We start from the raw sequence: 17,925 nt of genomic DNA, 5'->3' as shown, positions 1-17,925 counted from the left end.
TTTGTATTTAATTTTTTGAAACTATTTTCGGAATATTCATTGAGCGTAAATGAATTAAAACATATAAACTTTAAATTGAGTGTGATTTGTTGTGCTTAATAGTGCTTGTGTGTGATCATTGAGGTTATTTTGGTTGGCCTTCTTTCTCAATATGTATTTCTATTGTCTCATTTACATTTAATTACTTTGTAATATTTCCGATGTGTAGTAGTATTATCAGATCCGTGCTGTTGTCTGTAAAGAGTTGGGCTTTGTCATATGTATTTGCATATAACCAATAAACCTAGAAAATACCTGTATGATGCGTCTAATTGCTTTTTGTGTACTTTGTACCTGGTGTGTAAATTACGTTTTGTTTGGCCTATAGGCCTATATGTGGTATTACAGTTTGGTTCCTGGCCTTCGAGTTCATGTAGGTAAGGTAAGGGTTATTCTGCCCGAAGGTAGGTCCGAACCTCCGCAGAGGTGTTCCTGAGCCGGAGTTTACGTGCGGTAGGGTGGCCAGTTCCTTTCCGCTCCTCCATTCCCTTACACCCCACCAACAGCGCGTGGCAACCCATCCAACTCCTGACCACGCCCAATGTTGCTTAACTTCGGAGATCTCACGGGATGCGGTGTTTCAACACGGCTACGGCCGTTGGCAGTTCATGTAGAAAGGTAGTCAAAAAACATCCGCTACAACGTGACCAGGGAATGGTTCCACGAATGTCTCTTTTCAGGTCGCCAAAAGTGTGAAAATCACAGGGTGAAAGACCTGGATGTACGTAGGATGTTGAAGAGTTTCCCAACCAAATCGCTGAAGCGTAGTAACCTTTGCGAGATTGGAAGTATGGGGGCGAACATTATCATGCAACAGAATGCATCCGACAGCATTCTAGGTGCATTTTGACCTTATGACCCGCCGCAGTGTCTGCAAAGTGTCTTCATAGCACTGCGCCACCAGGCTAAGAAACACCCTTCTCTGCTCTTCTTTGCTTGCCTCCATTTCTTTAGAACACACTACACCAGTCCGCGTTCCAACAAAGACGTAACCCTACAACTGCGTGCACGTGTGAGTTGTCACTATGCAGTTCTCCTACCACAGCGATGACAGTATCGATATGTTACAACAGTGCTGTCACCTTTCGGCCGGAATATGTGTTACGGCGGGTGACTGCCCCTTATACACCAGATTTGGGAAAATTATATTTTTCATTTACTCCGCATGTGCAAATATGTTTTTGTAATATATTGTTTGTTCTGAATACTATTTTAAAACTTCTTTGTATACTTTAGCTGCTTTCTTCGCTCTTTTTTTTTCATGAAATTGAGAACTATATATTTTTCGGGTGGGGTGTGTGTTTACCTTTTCCGTTGTTTTGTTAATGAGCAGTCTACTGTATTACGTAGATGTTTGTTTCTTCCGTGATTTGCTTTACTTGTATTTCATTACTAAAATCTGCTCTGTTCATTGTTACGGTTATTACATTATTATAGTATCAAACCTGGATTTGATTGCAAACAACTGTGGAAAATTATACGACTACTGATATCACCATAACGGAAATGGATTTCACAACAAATGGTTTCAACTCTGAAATGAATTGTTCCTTATTCTCTTCAGATCCAAGACCAGATGAAGTGAAAAGTAAATTATTTTACTTTGTTTATTAACACTAATGGCTTAAATAACTCATATCTAGCATTTTATACACGTCGAATCTTAAATCTTAAACTATTTTACTTACTGATGTGTAATCTGCCGCCATAAATGCATCCTGCACTCCAAGCCATGTAGTCATGGGAATTAAGAGCCACTGCTCCTTGGTACCCAACAGTCGTAATGTGGCCGCTAGAATATGGAGGGAAGACTGGTTGCTTTGCTCTTTGTTTGCTTTCCTGCATAAAAATGAAACGAAAACTCAATTAGTATGTATATCCCCCTCTTTGTAGACTATACACAATATTCTTACAAATGTGAAATCCTTCCTCTTTTTTTCGACATCATTGAAATTCGGCGGTGATCATGGCAATCTTTGCTTTCGAGCTTGCAGTGCGAAAAATTGAAACCGTGCTCGTGCCTCATCAGTCCCTGAGATTCATTATCCAGAAAGTTCTGTTACGGCCAGGTCTGCAGTGGCCTTCTCTCTTACCCTGCTTCAATAATATTGTGAGCAGCGTTGCCAACAGTGGAATAGGATTACCCGCTAAACGGTTGCTTGATTACCACCAGAAACTACTAGCCCCACCGTCCTTCCCCCTATTAAGCTTTGCTTTGTTACGAAAATACTGTATCAACACGTAAATTAAGTACATCATTTTAGTTCAAAGGTAAGTAAGTAAACTCGTGCCCTCATCCTCAGGTGGTGCAGCTCTTTTCAGGCACACTTTCAATGGATGTGAGCTGCATGTACCGTTTCAACCACATACAAGCCTTCCTGCCATTCTTAAATTTCTGGTAGTACCGGGAATCGAACCCGGGCCCCGAGGAAGGCAGCTAACAACACAAACCGTTACGCTACGGAGGCGGACAAAGGTGATCTACATACGCAGTCCCAACGTGTTGTAATACTTCGTTTTTTAGTTCATTTGGCAGCAATGTTTGTTTCTCCTCGGTCCTGACCAAATCGATGAAAGCAAATTTTTCACTTTGATTCTCCTTTCGTTTTAATAATGTTCTGCTGACTAAACATTCTCTTCGATTTAGCATTTGACCGTGGCAGTACCAATCGCGGCAATGCAGATGTTACCGGTTCCTGAAATGGGTTGATTTTACTTGCATGGCAGTATTTCATCAATTTACACCAGAACTGAACGGTGTTCATGTTTTGAGACCATTTCACAAATAACATATTTTTCCAACTGATATATTAATCTTAGCGCTGGCGTCCATGTTACATGATTAAGGAAGGAAAGTCGACACTATAACAAACTTAAGTGAATCTGACTCTTGAAAATGTGACACTTTACTGTGAAGGAAGAAGGAAAGACGTCATAAAGAGTTCCTTGCTCCGTTATTTTTAAGGGAATTCCCTACATTTCACCTTCACTTATAGTTCAGATCCTCCGCGGCTTACGTTAAATTTGAACTATTACATTATTGTACTCTCTATATCGTAATGCATAAAACTTTATTTGGAAAACCATCAAAATATTCACTGACATAAGCATGTAGAAAGTAGATTTCCCACTACCCACCGTGTGTTAAAATTTGCCCACTGACGATGACTAAAAAAATCTAGATTTAGTGGGAAAACCATCATGTTGGCAACACTGGTGGTGAGAGCCTGTGTTTTCTGTTTCGCATCACGTATCCGAAATATTCGAATTTCAGTATTTTGATGGGAAACAGCACCTCAGTTCTCTTTCCTACTCTGTCCATCACTTCGTTATTTCCGACCACGTGATTCGTAACATTCACCAATAGACCCACATTTCGAAGGCTTACAGGCTTTATTCACCGGATCTTGCTTAAAGCCCATCCTTGCATCCCGTACATAGCCCCCGATCATTCAAAGTCTCAGATCCAAGTTTAGATGGCGGCTGTAAGGGGCTTCTTAATTTGGATGAAGGTGCTTCCTGCCTTTTCGATATCGTATCTTGATCTTTTGGTTGTACTCCCATTCCTCATCCAGGAAACATCCAAGGTATTTATAATGTGTAACGCATTAAATTTCTTTGGTTCTCGGTGTTAGATTTGCCTGAATTTCACTCTGCTTGCTATCATAAGCTTTGGTTTCCTTCACGTTCATCTTGAGGCCCCAGTTAATCTGCGTTGACTCTCTCCAGTAAATCTTGCATCTTGTTCATATCACTATTATAATTATCATGAAAGGAAAGAGATGATGCTCTAACGAAGAGATAAGGAAATTAAAGAAGTCCAAACATGGACTAATTTTTTTGAAAAGGAGAGGAATTGAGGAGTGGAAATGGAAAATGACGTAAGTGCCACAAATGCCATTTTGAGGTTTTTGTTACGACATGAGTCTATGTGTTGTGGTGATCCCTCTGGAAAGGATTCATGTACCAGAAACATTTATATTCGCTCCAAGCACGGTACACAGGTAGCGTTAGCATTTCGAGCAGACACTAGTGCCAGTGACCGTGGCCGGGGGCGAGGTCCGGTCGTCAATGTGTGTAGTGCCGTAGCGCGCAATGCATTACATCGTACTAGCCAGTGCTGTATAGTGGTTGTGTGACACGTTGTTACATTATGTGTGTGTAATGCAGATATACTGACATGAAACCTCATACGCTACGTTTCGGAAGGTTTACAAATCAACGATAAACAAAGAGTGTAAGGGGAAACTTTCCGCTGGTAAACCTTACACAACCTCTACAGGTTGTGAGATTCCTGGCAAGAAAGCGCCATCAGAACAACTTACATGTAAATGTAGATATGCTTGTAAGACGTCACTACGCGAGTACAGGGAGAATCTGTTCACCCAGTTCTATACTTTGGGCGAAAATGAGCAAGGTAAATACCTTTTAAATAGACTGGAACTGGTGAACGTAAACAGAAGACGACACGGAACATGCAACCATCCGTCGGAAAGTAAGAGACAAGTAACAGTGTGCTACAGTGTCCCTAATGGAAGAGGTAAGAATGTGCAAGTGTGCAGTAAAACGTTCAAAGACATTTTTCATCTGACAAATTGGCGGCTTTGGGCACTTCAAGGAAAGAAAATGAACGGTGTTATGGTTTATGAAGACAGAAGGGGGGAAAGTGAAGGCTCAAACAGGCATAAGGTTAAGTTCACCACAAATGACAGGGATCTGGTGAAAAACCATATAAATTCCTTTACGTAATGACCTGGTAAACGTCACATGTGCCAGCAGAGGGGAATGGAGAACAACGTAAGTGCCATATTCTTAACAGCAATCGTTTTGTCTGTATTTCTCCACTAGGTAGCTTCTGGCACTTAGGTCGTTTTCCATCCACTCCTCAATTGTCTATTTGCATTTCGTAAAGGGACTGTGGTGGGACGTCCTAAATTGGTTGGTGATCTTAAAACGTTAGCTGAGACATTTAGTAAGCATGCAGAGTCTTTGCCCTTCATATTATCACATGGTTAAATCTATGAAATCAGCCAGTGTACCCTGAATCATTAAAGGTAAACATCCTGCGGTTATACATATGTGAGATTATATTAACGTGTTTCGTATTTTATTTCAGACCGAATAAAATTGTTATGGGTCAAATTATTTTACTATGGAGTGATGATCCTATTTCTGTTTGATAAGGCAGAGACCTTAAGTAAATTACTTCCAAAATACATGGGATATTTTTTTGCTATTTGTTTTACGTCGCACCGACACAGATAGGTCTTATTGCAACGATGGGATAGGAAAGGCCTAGGAAGTGGAAGGAAGCGGCCGTGGCCTTAATTAAGGTACAGCCCCGGCATTTGCCTGGTGTGAAAATGGGAAACCACGGAAAACCATCTTCAGGGCTGCCGACAGTGGGGCTCGAACCCACTATCTCCCGATTACTGGATACTCGTGGGAATTTTAGGAGGTGCAATAGGTAGCCTATCAGTTAAGGCCATTTAGAGAAGAGATATAGAAATGAATGAACCAGAAAGTGGAGGATTCGGATTCGTTTGGCACGTAATTTTCAGATATGAAGAGAAAAAGAAAGAAATGGATGAGATTTTATGTTGTTTCATTCATTGAAAAAAGAATAGTGTTAAGCAGGGTGGAGGATTGATCACCTGATGGACCACCTTGCGCAGCAAATATACTGTTAGGGAATTTTAGGAAACTCATCGTGTAGAAGTGAATATCAGGATGACATGGTCTATTAGACATGGAATGTTGCAATCAAAGGCGACGGCAAAAAAGTACTAAAACACAGTGTGGCTCTAACCGCGGTGCGAGAAGGATTGTTGGTGACGAGTGCAGAGGAGTTGATTAATGTGTGACTGTGTGCAGCCGGTCATAGTCAATGTTAAGTAATAACAGTCTGACACATACTGTATTTCATGTTTTCAGTAATAATCGATATTTAGGATAAATTAAAACGATAATTGAAAAGAAAAACACGATCGTTCTTGACTTCATTGATCGCGACACTCCCAGACCAGCCAGATATGAGATTAATCACTAGATCTGCGATACTCTAAATCTTGATGAAAGTAACGTCGAAATGCTACAGTTAAACGGAATAAGACTAGTGTACATTAAGGTGAAGAATCAAGAAACGTTGAACTAAATACTCTCAGAATTTTCAGGTGAGCAAGTTTTCTTTCACAGCAATGGTTATCGTAGTAATATTACAATAGACTCTGCAGGACTTGGAACTCTGTTAGTACGGGTTTTTAACGTACCCATAGGAAAACCACATAGGATCATTGGAGAAATTTTGAGCAAGAAAGGGGCAGTATTATCAGTGTCTGATGAAACTTGGAGTGCTAATTTTAAGTACAAAGTGAGTAATGGGGAGAGGGCAGTTAAAGCGGTGTTGAAGACACGTAACCCCTTCTATTTGTACATTAGTGGTTATAAGGTTATAAGTGAGTAAGTCAATGAAATCAGCCAGTATGCCCTGAATCATTCAAGGTAATTATCTTGCGGTTCTCCATATGTAAGATTATAGTAACTTCTTTCGCAAGTATTTTATTTCAGAACTACTAAAATTTACTATGGAGTGATGATCCATTCCTATTTGATAGGCCAGAGACCTTAAGTAAATGACTTCAGAAATAAATGGGGATTTTAAGGGGTGCGATAGTTAGCCTATTAGTTAAGGCTATTTAGAGGAGAGATATAGAACTGAATGAACTAGAAAGTCGAGGATTGTTAGACTGTGTGTATCCGGTCATAGTCAGTGTTAAGTATTAAGTGTCTCAGATATATTTCGTATTTTTAGTAATAATTGATGTTTAGGATAAATTAAAGTGATACGATAATAAGTCTACAACATGTTCATTTTGCAATGAAACAGGTTATTTTAGGACCAGTTGTCCCAAGAGTAGACAGCCAGTTCAGACGCCAAGTAACCGTTACACACCAACTTGGGCAAACTTGTCAACAGGTAAACTACCTACTCAAAGAACCATATTACATGCAAATCACCTAACATCAACCAAAAATGTCCGACTCGTTGGCTGAACGGTGAGCGTCCTCGCCTTCGGTTCAGAGGGTTCCGGGTTCGATTCCCGGCCGGGTCGAGGATTTTAACCTTAATTGGTAAATTCCAATGGCACGCGGGCTGGGTGTATGTGTTGTCTTCATCATCATTTCATCCTCATCACGACGCGCAGGTCGCCTACGGGAGTCAAATAGAAAGACCTGCACTTGGCGAGCCGAACCCGTCCTGGGATATCCCGGCACTAAAAGCCATAAAACATTTCATTTCATTTCAACCCAAAAAAAAAAAATTCAACGTCAACAACTCAGGACCTGTCCTTTACTGTGTTGCGAACAGCTGCGAAAGACAAACAGCCCCAGGGCACTTCCGACTAAGTAAGCTCAGCCGAGCAACAACAACGCGTGGCAACATCACACGCACATGAGCTACACCTAATAAACATGCCAAATAACAAGACAACTACGCAACAACCACAACAACAGAGCTCTACAAAGATAATAATCGATTCAGACGAAAGAAATAATAAACCGGATGTGAATAAGTATAGTGAGATGTGTGAAGAAAATTTAAATACGAATGATCAATAAACAAACACTATTAGGGAGATCTCATCGTAGCCCCTAAATAACCTAATAACAGGTAGTGAGCAAATTAACTGCCCTGGCTCTGCCAAACAAAACTCTGCATCTGACCATCTTAACACCTCTACTGACTTACAAGAGTAGCAAAGTACCACCACATCTAAACATACACCTCAAAATGAATGTAAGAGACCCACGCTTGAAACGACCAGAAGAGGAAAATGAACCGAAAAAGGCACCAAAGGTTAGTTAAATCCTTTAGAAAAAGTAATCTGGACGTAGGGCAAACGCTCAGAATATCGTAATAAAAACGACGTCAGGTTTCCTGTGGTGTTTTTACATGACTATGGTACGTTAAATTTAAACTGTCTTAGGAACAGTTGCAAACAAGTACTTCTAAGAGAATTTATTCGGAATTATGACTTAGACGTTTTATTCTTACAAGAAGTAATTCCATTTCACCCTTATTTCACCTTTAAGGACATAACCAGAAGAACATAACCCATGAGCGATCATAAGCGTGTAACTTCCTCTAAACCCTCAAACTCTTAACGTTAATTTATTACTAAAAACTAAATAGATAATGAATATAGATTATTATATATTTATACCAATATTTAAGTATATATTATATAACTTTATTTTCTGGGCTCACAATACGGCTACGTTGTTAACACCGGATGATGATGCGAGAGGAACGACCACTGCCTACAGGAACGGAATATCAGTTAGACAAACAAGGAGGGGCCACACCCTGCGTCCAACCGATTTTAACGTCCGGCTCCATGGCTAAATGGTTAGCGTGCTGGCCTTTGGTCATAGGGGTCCCGGGTTCGATTCCCGGCAGGATCGGGAATTTTAACTTTAATTGGTTAATTTCGCTGGCACGGGGGATGGGTGTATGTGTCGTCTTCATCATCATTTCATCCTCATTACGACGCGCAGGTCGCCTACGGGAGTCAAATCAAAAGACCTGCATCTGGTGAGCCGAACTTCTCCTGGGACACTCCCGGCACTAAAAGTCAATACGCCTTCCATTTCACCGATTTCAACAAGCTTCAGTGTACCTGTTCGGGGACACACAACAGTAAGAAGGAAAATATTACGCAAACTGCAGCGAACTCCTCCTCCAGGCAAATGCCGGGATGGTACCTAAACTAAGGCGCGCTTCCTTGCCTGTCCCTTCCAATCTTCCCATCCCTCCTTGAGACAATATTAGGCAAACTGCAGTGATCTTTATTTTCTTTCTTTCTTCATTCTTTCTTTCTTTCATTCTTTCTTTCTTTCTTCTTTCTTAATCTGTTTACCCTCCAGGGTTGGTTTTCCCCTCAGACTCAATGAGGGATCCCACCTCTACGACTTTGAGTCGGGGGATAGAACTGGAAGGAGGACCATTACCTCGCCCAGGCGTCCTCACCTGCTATGCTGAACACCGCACAAATCTTACACCTACCAGTAAAATATGCCTTTGCTGGCAGGACCTAGTGTTTACAGTGCACCATGTCTTCTGGTATAGGCTAGAGCAATTTTGTTACTTTCATTGATCTGTCTCTGTCTTATCCTTGACTTTGACAATATGAAAGTGACTGAGGTATGAGCGATGCTAGTAATGCCATTCCATGTGCAGTCAGTCCCTGCTATGAATGGTGTGAACATGTTGCTCATAGGGTCGGTTAGTGCATGCATTTCAGTGGGCTTGGCAGACTGATATGTAATAGCAACTTCTGGCTCGGTGAGGAAAGCAACGGGAAACTACCTCACTCCTCATTTCCCTAGTACGCCTCTTCAGTGATGCCTAGGCCATCTATGACAGCTGATGGCAGAGCTGTTGAGGATCCAACCAGCCTTAGGGCTGAAGACTGAACATACATACCAGTAAAATTTGTCGAAAGAGTAGAGCTTAGGATCAGCTGTTACCTACGGCCAGGATTCTTCTTCATAATGGAAAGGCAGCAACTTTGGAAACAACAAGAACAAGGATGACTAGGTCTAAAAACAGTGTCCGAAAAGTGTAAAGACCTTCTTATTATGTCAATGGCGCTTGAGAAGAAAGAATTAGATGACGAACAAGACACATTCTTCTGTAATAATCTTAGCTATAGGAGAAGTTATCCCGTCATTCAGCAAGGATTTTAAAATATATTAGACTTAGCAGAGAAACTGATCCGGATTTCACATCTACTGTCTCAGCCAGCTATCAAAATCATCTATGGGAGACTAATGGAAAACAAGCCAAGCATACCCCATATAATTGTAAAGTCTCCAAATAGAAACTGGAATAGCATCTGGAAGCAATTTAACCCTGGATGAGTAAGGTGAGGTGCAGCTGAACCCCAGAGCATTTTTTATTCTGGGGTGGTTTGAAGTTGGTAGCATTGAATTATTTCATCTTCCCTGAATTTGTTTGTCTTGATAGCAGATAGTCAGTGACACGGTGACCTTCGGTTTGCATGTTTATCAGTTGTCTGGACACTGACCTTGGGGCAATTTCTCACCCCACCTTACTCTACGTGACACTTTTCTTGTGTAATTTCACCGAACTGTTTATTATCACATCTGGACTGTATACTGTGTAGATGTGCAACTGTAATGTAGGGTACATGCTAACAGCAATACCATATATTGGCAAGAAAATGATGTTAATAATAATGTTAATTGCTTTACGTCCCACTAACTACTCTTTTACGGTTTTCGGAGACGCCGAGGTGCCGGAATTTAGTCCTGCAGGAGTTCCTTTACATGCCACTAAATCTACCGACACGAGGCTGACGTATTTGAGCAAATACCACCGGACTGAGCCACGATCGAACCTGCCAAGTTGGGGTCAGAAGGCCAGCGCCTCAACCGTCTGAGCCACTCAGCCCGGCGCAAGAAAATGAAAACCGGCGGTAACGGCCTTGCTGATTTCTTTGTTGAGACGGTCAGAGCCAGTTCGTGGCACCGAAGAGAAATGTAACATTTGACAATAGGTTTTCATCTGTCCCACTTTTCAAGAAAATGTTGGAGGAGCATATGTTGACAATGGTGATAACCTCATATTCCAACATAACTGATGAACATTCAGAAAAGAGATCCAAGAACTAGTATGTTTGCCTTTGATAATGATCTAACTTTGCTGTCGTATGCTCCACAGAAGAGACAGTTTGTCCTTTTACTTTCCGGTATGCATACAGGAATGAAGTTGTGTAAAGACACGGACTGCCCATAAATGGGTGGTTATTATAACGTAACAAAAGGTGGTGATAATAATAATTTCGTGTGGCTATTTCTAATTGAGTGCAGCCCTTGTAAGGCAGACCTTCCGATGAGGGTGGGCGGCATCTGCCATGCGGAGGTAACTGCGTGATATTGCGGTGGAGGATAGTGTTATGTGTGGTGTGTGAGTTGCAAGGATGTTTGGGACAGCACTAACACCCAGCCCCTGGGCCGTTGGAAGTAACCAATGAAGGTTAAAATTCCCGACCCGGCCGGATATCGAACCGGGGACCCTCTGATCTGAAAACCAGTACGCTGACCATTCAGCCAACGAGTGGTGATGAATCTCTAGGGTCAATCGTGCAGCACACACAGTTGTGGTAGAAAAACAGAGATGGCCACTATGTGCATCTCACAATATGCTGAATGGAGGTTGTCTAAATGGCTACATCACCCTCCGACATAACCTAACATCAACAGGTCAAAGTTCAATAAACCAAGAAGTGTTCTTATTGAAATTAGGAGAGCAGTTGATGGTTCCATGGATGGTGAAATTACTTCTGACTGATACTATCCCTATTTCTATGAAGACAGCACTTGCAGAGCAGCTAGGCAAGGAAGTTCCAGTCAGAGCTCCAACTCAGAAGCCTTCTGGATCTCAAGGAAGATGTTATTCCTGTCCGAGAAATAACGACCGCAAAACCAAGGTCTTCTGTGTTATTTGTAATAGGCAGGTATGCCAGAAACACAGAGTGATCACCTGCAAGAGCTGCATTGGCTGAAATGTGTGAAGAAAACATTATTTATGAAAGTACATTTTAAAACGTTATTTTGTGACCATTTCTTGTATTTTATGTAGGCACTAGTGGATTTAAAGGAATATAATTACCTTTGTATTAAATTGATAATATAATGCTAGGTTAGTAACTTCAATATATTAAAGGAAAGTTCAAAATGTTTTCGTTCATGATATATAAACGTCAAACAACTACACCTTACTCATCCACGGTTAAGACACCATACATAGCCACGGAATGGAAATTAAATGCCTATAAAGCAGCGAAGGAAATAATTACGACAGAACAACATGACATTGTACAATCGCAGGATATGTGGAAGAATGGATATGCAGCACCACAGGTATACCACTTGCACGAACGTACTAGAAATCTGGATACGAATGTGCAGCTCTATTCAGCGTGTAAACTGCTACAACAACCAAAAGGACATCCGCAGATGCAACCTATCCCTGGACATGAATAACAAGCAAAAGATTTTTGTATAGACAAGGCTGTCAATTGGCTTTCTCCATTATACACAGACGGACTAGAAACCCTGCTTAGTGAGTTCCCTAAAAATGATATAAAATGAAAAACGTAATCTGGAATCCCTTTGTTCTCCACAAGCTCTACTGTGTATGAAACTAGTGGAGTTCATCCTATAGTAGAAGGAAGCAATATAATGTTGACCAAATGAGAGAACCCGCTAGCTCTTAAATATACACTGGTGGAAACAGTGAGCGTGCTGAGCAACGGTCGCTGGGCAGGCCAAGGCCCTTTCAAGAGCGTTAAGTGCCGTGGGGTGGGGGGACAAATATCAAAACACCATGAAATAATAATACGGAAATGTTGGTAATATATTCGTCGAAGTAAAATATTTAATTCATTAAAGGTTCAAGAATACAGGTTAATACCCGCGCGAGAAAAGCCATCGTAAATGTGCCATACTGTTCCAATAATAACCGGTGTAATCGTATGATTTTTGAATGCAGGCATGCAAACGTGCATGCATTGTGTCGAACGAACAGGTACCGGATGTCGGCTTGTGGGATGGAGTTCCATGCGTGTTGTACTATGTTGGTTAATACAGGGACGGTTAATGCCGGTTGTGAATGCCGCTGGAGTTTTCGTCCAATGATGTCCCATACGTGCTCGATTGGGAACAGATCGGGGGATCAAACAGGCCAAGACAAAATGTCGACACTCTGTACAGCACGTTGGTTTACAACAGCGGCATGGAGGCGTGCATTATCCTGTTGGAAGACACTCCCGGGAATGGCAGCACAACCGGTCGTATCACGAGACGGGCGTACACATCTGTAATCAAGGTGCGTGGAATAACCATGAGAAAGCTCCTGCTGTCATAGAACTCCCGGTGTAGGTCCAGTGTGTTGACGCGCAGACAGGTGGAATGCAGGCGCTCACCTGGCCTCCTAACCAACACACGGCCACAACTGGCATCAAGGTAGAACTGGCTTTCATTGGAAAACACAACGGACCACCATTCCATCCTCCAATGAGCTCTCTGTTGACATCACTGAAGTCGCAGAAGGCGGTTGTTTGGGGTAAGTGGAATGCATGCCACAAGGCGCCTGGCTCGGAGCTTTCCTTCAAGTAGCCGATTTCGAACATTTCATTGCGTCACTGTGGTGCCAAATGCAGAGGAATTGTCTGCAGGCACCGCCCGCTGCGCCACAGCCTCTCGGTGGTACCACGGAGACGTCCGGATCCCAGTCTCCTTGCGAGATTACTTTCTCGTGACCACTGCTGCCAGCACTCATGCAGAGTGTAGACACTCCTGCCAAGTCGTTCTGCAATAGAGCGGAAGGAAAATCCACCTTCACGTAGCCCTGTTATACGGCCTCGTTCAACCGCAGTGAGCTGTTGATACTGGCCTCTTCTTGATCCACTCACAGTCACTCCGTCCAATCTCACAAGTAACTAACGCTCTCGCACAGTAACCTACAGCCCGTATTTAAATCAAACCCGATGTGCATAGTCATAAGGCTGCTACTAGCGCCACGCTAATGCGATTTGCGGCAAATTCGAATTAACTTCATCTTTCAGATGTATAATTACGCCTACCAACGTTCGTTAATCTAGCATAACCACTTGTTGGTATTTGGATATTTTGTCCGCCTGTGTATTAAAAATTATTTCAACATAATCATGCGTGCTCAGTTTACACTCCCTGCTACTTAAACTGTGTAACAATTGGATGTGAACATTAGATAGTTTCCAGTAACTGAAAATGATGTCTGTAAATTCAAGGTCAAAAATAATTGATGTAGACTGATATATGCGGTGGATTAAGATATGAATAAGTGTTTGATACAGGAAGTATCTACCACATTTTTTTCTTTTTCTCTTTTCCATTTTTGTACCAATGTAGGATTCAGTATTAGACTTTATATAAATGTATGTATAATTGACCCTACGTATAATTGAATATGTTTTCAGTTACTGAAAATGATAACTGTAAAGTCAAATGCAAAATGAACTGACATGCACCAAGATGTGAATAAGTCTGATACATGAAGTATGTACCAATGTTTTTTTTTGTGCCATGGTAGGTTTTAATATTATACATGGTATACATTTTTTAAAGTAGATCAGAGAAGGATGAGAAGTTAACGTCTGGGCCTGGAGGAAATAATATAATAATAGCTACAATAACGTAAAACATCTAATTAATCTGAATGGAGATATGGGGTCAACTCTTGCAAATTCGCACTTCTTATATGATACTGGTATAGTGCATGGTGATTTTGGCACGGGATGAATATGGCATATCTGTTAACTTTGATTTCAAAACATCTGCCAGAAACGCACTTTACCAGGTGCATGCATAAGTTTTTACCATTTAAGTGGTAAAGAAAACACAAGGGAAATTCATTTTTTGTTTACTTCAAATATTGGCCGTCACCTTCTGTAACACTTCCGCCCAACTTTCAGGTAAGTTATGAATACTATGCCAGAAAAACTACTTGTCTTTTGCGGAAAACCATTCATCGGGCCATTTTCTAACATTCTTGAAATTGCTGAAGTGCCGCTTTGCGAGCGCGTGACCCATTGACAGCGTCAGTTCGGAGCAGTACGGCGGGTGCGGAAGGATGTCCCATCCAAGCGATTTCAATGTGTCTTTCACTGGTTTTGCTGCGTGAGACGGCGTATTGTCGTGTAACAAAATCACTTTGCCATGTCTTATGGCCCATTCCGGTCGTCCTTCTAGCAATGCATGATTTAAATTAATCATTTGTTGGCGATACCGTTGTGCATTAACGGTTTCGCCGGGATTCAAGAGTTCAGAATACACAATACCAGACACAAAGCATGGTCTTCTTGCCGAAGCGATTTGGCCTTGGTGTTGAAGGACCAGCTTCGCCAGGTGACAGCCACGATGTTCTCCGCTTCGGGTTTTCAAAATAAATCCATTTTTTGTCACCCGTCACAATTCGGTACAGTACAGAAAAGATTTTCTTTCGTGGCATTGAAGCAGCATTTCGCAAGTGACTTTGTGATTTTCCACTTGCCGTCCATTCAAATCCTGTGGAACTCATTTACCGAGTATATTGATTTTCCCCATTCCTCGTAAACGTCTGCTAAATGTTTCTTTTGACTCATTTAATGCTTGTGCCAATTGCTGTTGAGTTTGAGTTGAGTCATCATCCAGTCTTTCACATTAAAATCCCCAGGTTTAAATTGTCTAAACCATGTCTCATATGTTCTAATCGATGGAGCGTATTCATCATATGTTTCTGACAGCAAATTGTGACTTTCCACAACCTTTTCCTTTTTACTAAATAAAAAAATGCAACGCGTTCCGCAAATGTTCTTTTTCAGGCACAAACGTCGACATGATCACTGAACGATACAACAGAGACTGTAGTGTTTAGCGGACTCAACTTGTGTGTGTTGGTAGGTTAATGTCAGACGAACAAACTGACCTTTGTGTCAAATTCGTACGCTGCTATTGCTCGCTGGAACTATCTCTTAGTGAAACCGGAAAAGACTCATGCATACACCTGGTACTCTATACAAGTGACCTAGAACATTTTGGTCAACATTCTTGTGTAAATTCTGTCTGACAACCTGTTTGACTGTGGTGTCCATACTGGTGTACCAAGTTGCAATTAAATGGATATAGTAATTAAAAGAAAAATTGCTTTGTGTTATATGTTACATACTGAGCCAGTATTGATACTGAAACGAGAAAACCATGAAAATCACATAAGGAATGATCGGATATAGAATTATGAGGAAACTAGAGAACTGCGGAAAATCAGGTCAAGGATGGTCGGTTGTCGAATTAGGTGAAACCAGGAAACCCATAGAAAATCATGTCAAGAATATTCGAGAGAGGAACTGATGCAACTGAAGTCCATATTTGAAAAATCCATGGGAATAGAATGGAGATGGAAGCAAAATTGTAGTTGAGGAAGTAAGGATGATGATGATGATGATGATGCTTGGTGTTAGAAGGGGTCGAGCATCTAGGTCATCGGCCCCTGAGGATGTAAGGAAAATGATCAATGATTTACATCTTGTGACGCTATGCACTCAAGCACATATTCATCATCCGCTGGAGTGATATGCTACACACGAGTTGGCTTTAGAAAATTACACTAAGAAAAATACTGAATATCGCTATGTATATGCTCAACCTTCCTGTATTATTATGCTTGAATATTATAGTTTCATGAATGGTACTACTGAGCATTAAAGAAAGACCTGTAATCAAGGAATGAGGATATGCAATTCTCAAATTGCTGAAGCATCGCATTGATGGAATTTAAGATATAGATCCTGATACACAACCTCTAGAAGTATCGCACTAGTTATAAAAACTCTCTTTACATTTTCAGTTGTTTACATTCCATTTTAGACGTTTCCTTAACTAATAGAACATTATACATACAAATTGACATGTATTACCTTATTTTAATGGCAGCCTGTATATACAGGAGGTTGGAAGTGTTAAGAAGACGATAAAACCATGAAAGTAACAGCCAGTACTGTGTAGTAATTTCTTAATTGGAAGGTGGAAATTGGATTGCAAAACTTACCTCTTCAGGGAATCCATTCCGAAGATTATTATTAGACTTGCCATTACCATACAGGCTAAGTAAATTGCAGTGATCAAATATATCTTCTCTTGTGGAGGACTCTCAATTTTTAAGTTGCCCACACTCTCCGCACTCCTGGGGCAGAAGTTAGCACCACACACGCTACTTGTACCATTATGTTGCGACGTTAATCCCAAGTCCGTATCGCCATGTGATAGTACTGTAAAGATGAAGAATTTTACATCAATTCTATGTTCTTCCTGAGTTCTTTCGTTATAATTTTGATCTAATACTCTTGTAAAATTTTCCTTTATTTTTTTCATGAAGAACTTCAAACTCTATAACCTATTGCAACCTTCAATGGTAATTATATTTGAATAGAGCGCTTAAACTCAAGTACTATTGACTGTGATTTTTTGCACATTATTTTTAATTAATACTGTTATTTTAAATAATGTTATTTTAAAATATATCCATGATACATTCTTTCATTTTTCACTTTCTTAATAAAAGAAATAACATGCCTCAGTTGTATATCAAAAGTTTAACTTCCAATTGTATCAAATAATGCAGTATAGAATTTGATAATACCAAGTGCGTACCTCGTACATGTTAGCTTCCTACATCTAACAACCCAGGGAAGTACTCATAACAACCGGATTGGCTGATACCGAAAATTTCAGTCACCGATCTAGGTACAAGATAAATGGTTTTCTAGTGAGACCATTTTTCACATAGGCTATTGCTGAAAAATGCACTCTTGCTTGACAGTATTCCTGCATCAACTTTGTATACCACAGTTTTTCCAGAAGTCGTGGTCTGTGTTTTATTACGTATTTGAATGGTGTTAAAACAATTACTTTTGGATTTTAAATAAACTTTACTTCAGAGTTCTAGATCAACAGTATTGGAAAGTAAATAATATTAGTAAATATTAGTTAATTATTTTAAAAATTAGGATTTAAGAAAGGTTGCGTTTCAAAGTGGTAAAGAATGACAATTTCTATCGTACTTACTTGTCAGCATTTAGAAGCAACTGTACAGCATCTACACGATCAGGAATGTAGAGTAATCAGGGGGTAAGACCATGTTAAGAATATTATTTAACATTAACTACATAGTGCGGTATGGCGGAAGAAAAATTACGTAAGTTAGTAACTTGTTTTTTACATTCCAGAGAAATGTTGCAAATTTAACAATTGATACTTCGAAAATATTTGATAGTTCTTAAA

General features: G+C 40.6%; 1 protein-coding gene across 1 annotated transcript in view; it reads right to left on the bottom strand.

The window, feature by feature from the left end:
* LOC136863692 (UNC93-like protein) overlaps positions 1-17,925 on the bottom strand; it is a 56,076-nt gene that overhangs the window by 8,917 nt on the left and 29,234 nt on the right. The window contains exons 3-4 of the mRNA XM_067140051.2: positions 16,694-16,913; positions 1,728-1,878 (exon numbers count right to left, since the gene is read on the bottom strand). Of these exons, the coding sequence (XP_066996152.2) occupies positions 1,728-1,878; positions 16,694-16,913 (371 nt within the window). The remainder of the gene's footprint in view (positions 1-1,727; positions 1,879-16,693; positions 16,914-17,925) is intronic.

Source organism: Anabrus simplex, chromosome 2, assembly GCF_040414725.1.
Source record: "Anabrus simplex isolate iqAnaSimp1 chromosome 2, ASM4041472v1, whole genome shotgun sequence".
In the NCBI taxonomy this organism is placed as follows: domain Eukaryota; kingdom Metazoa; phylum Arthropoda; class Insecta; order Orthoptera; family Tettigoniidae; genus Anabrus; species Anabrus simplex.
This window is presented reverse-complemented; position numbering and strand designations above follow the sequence as displayed.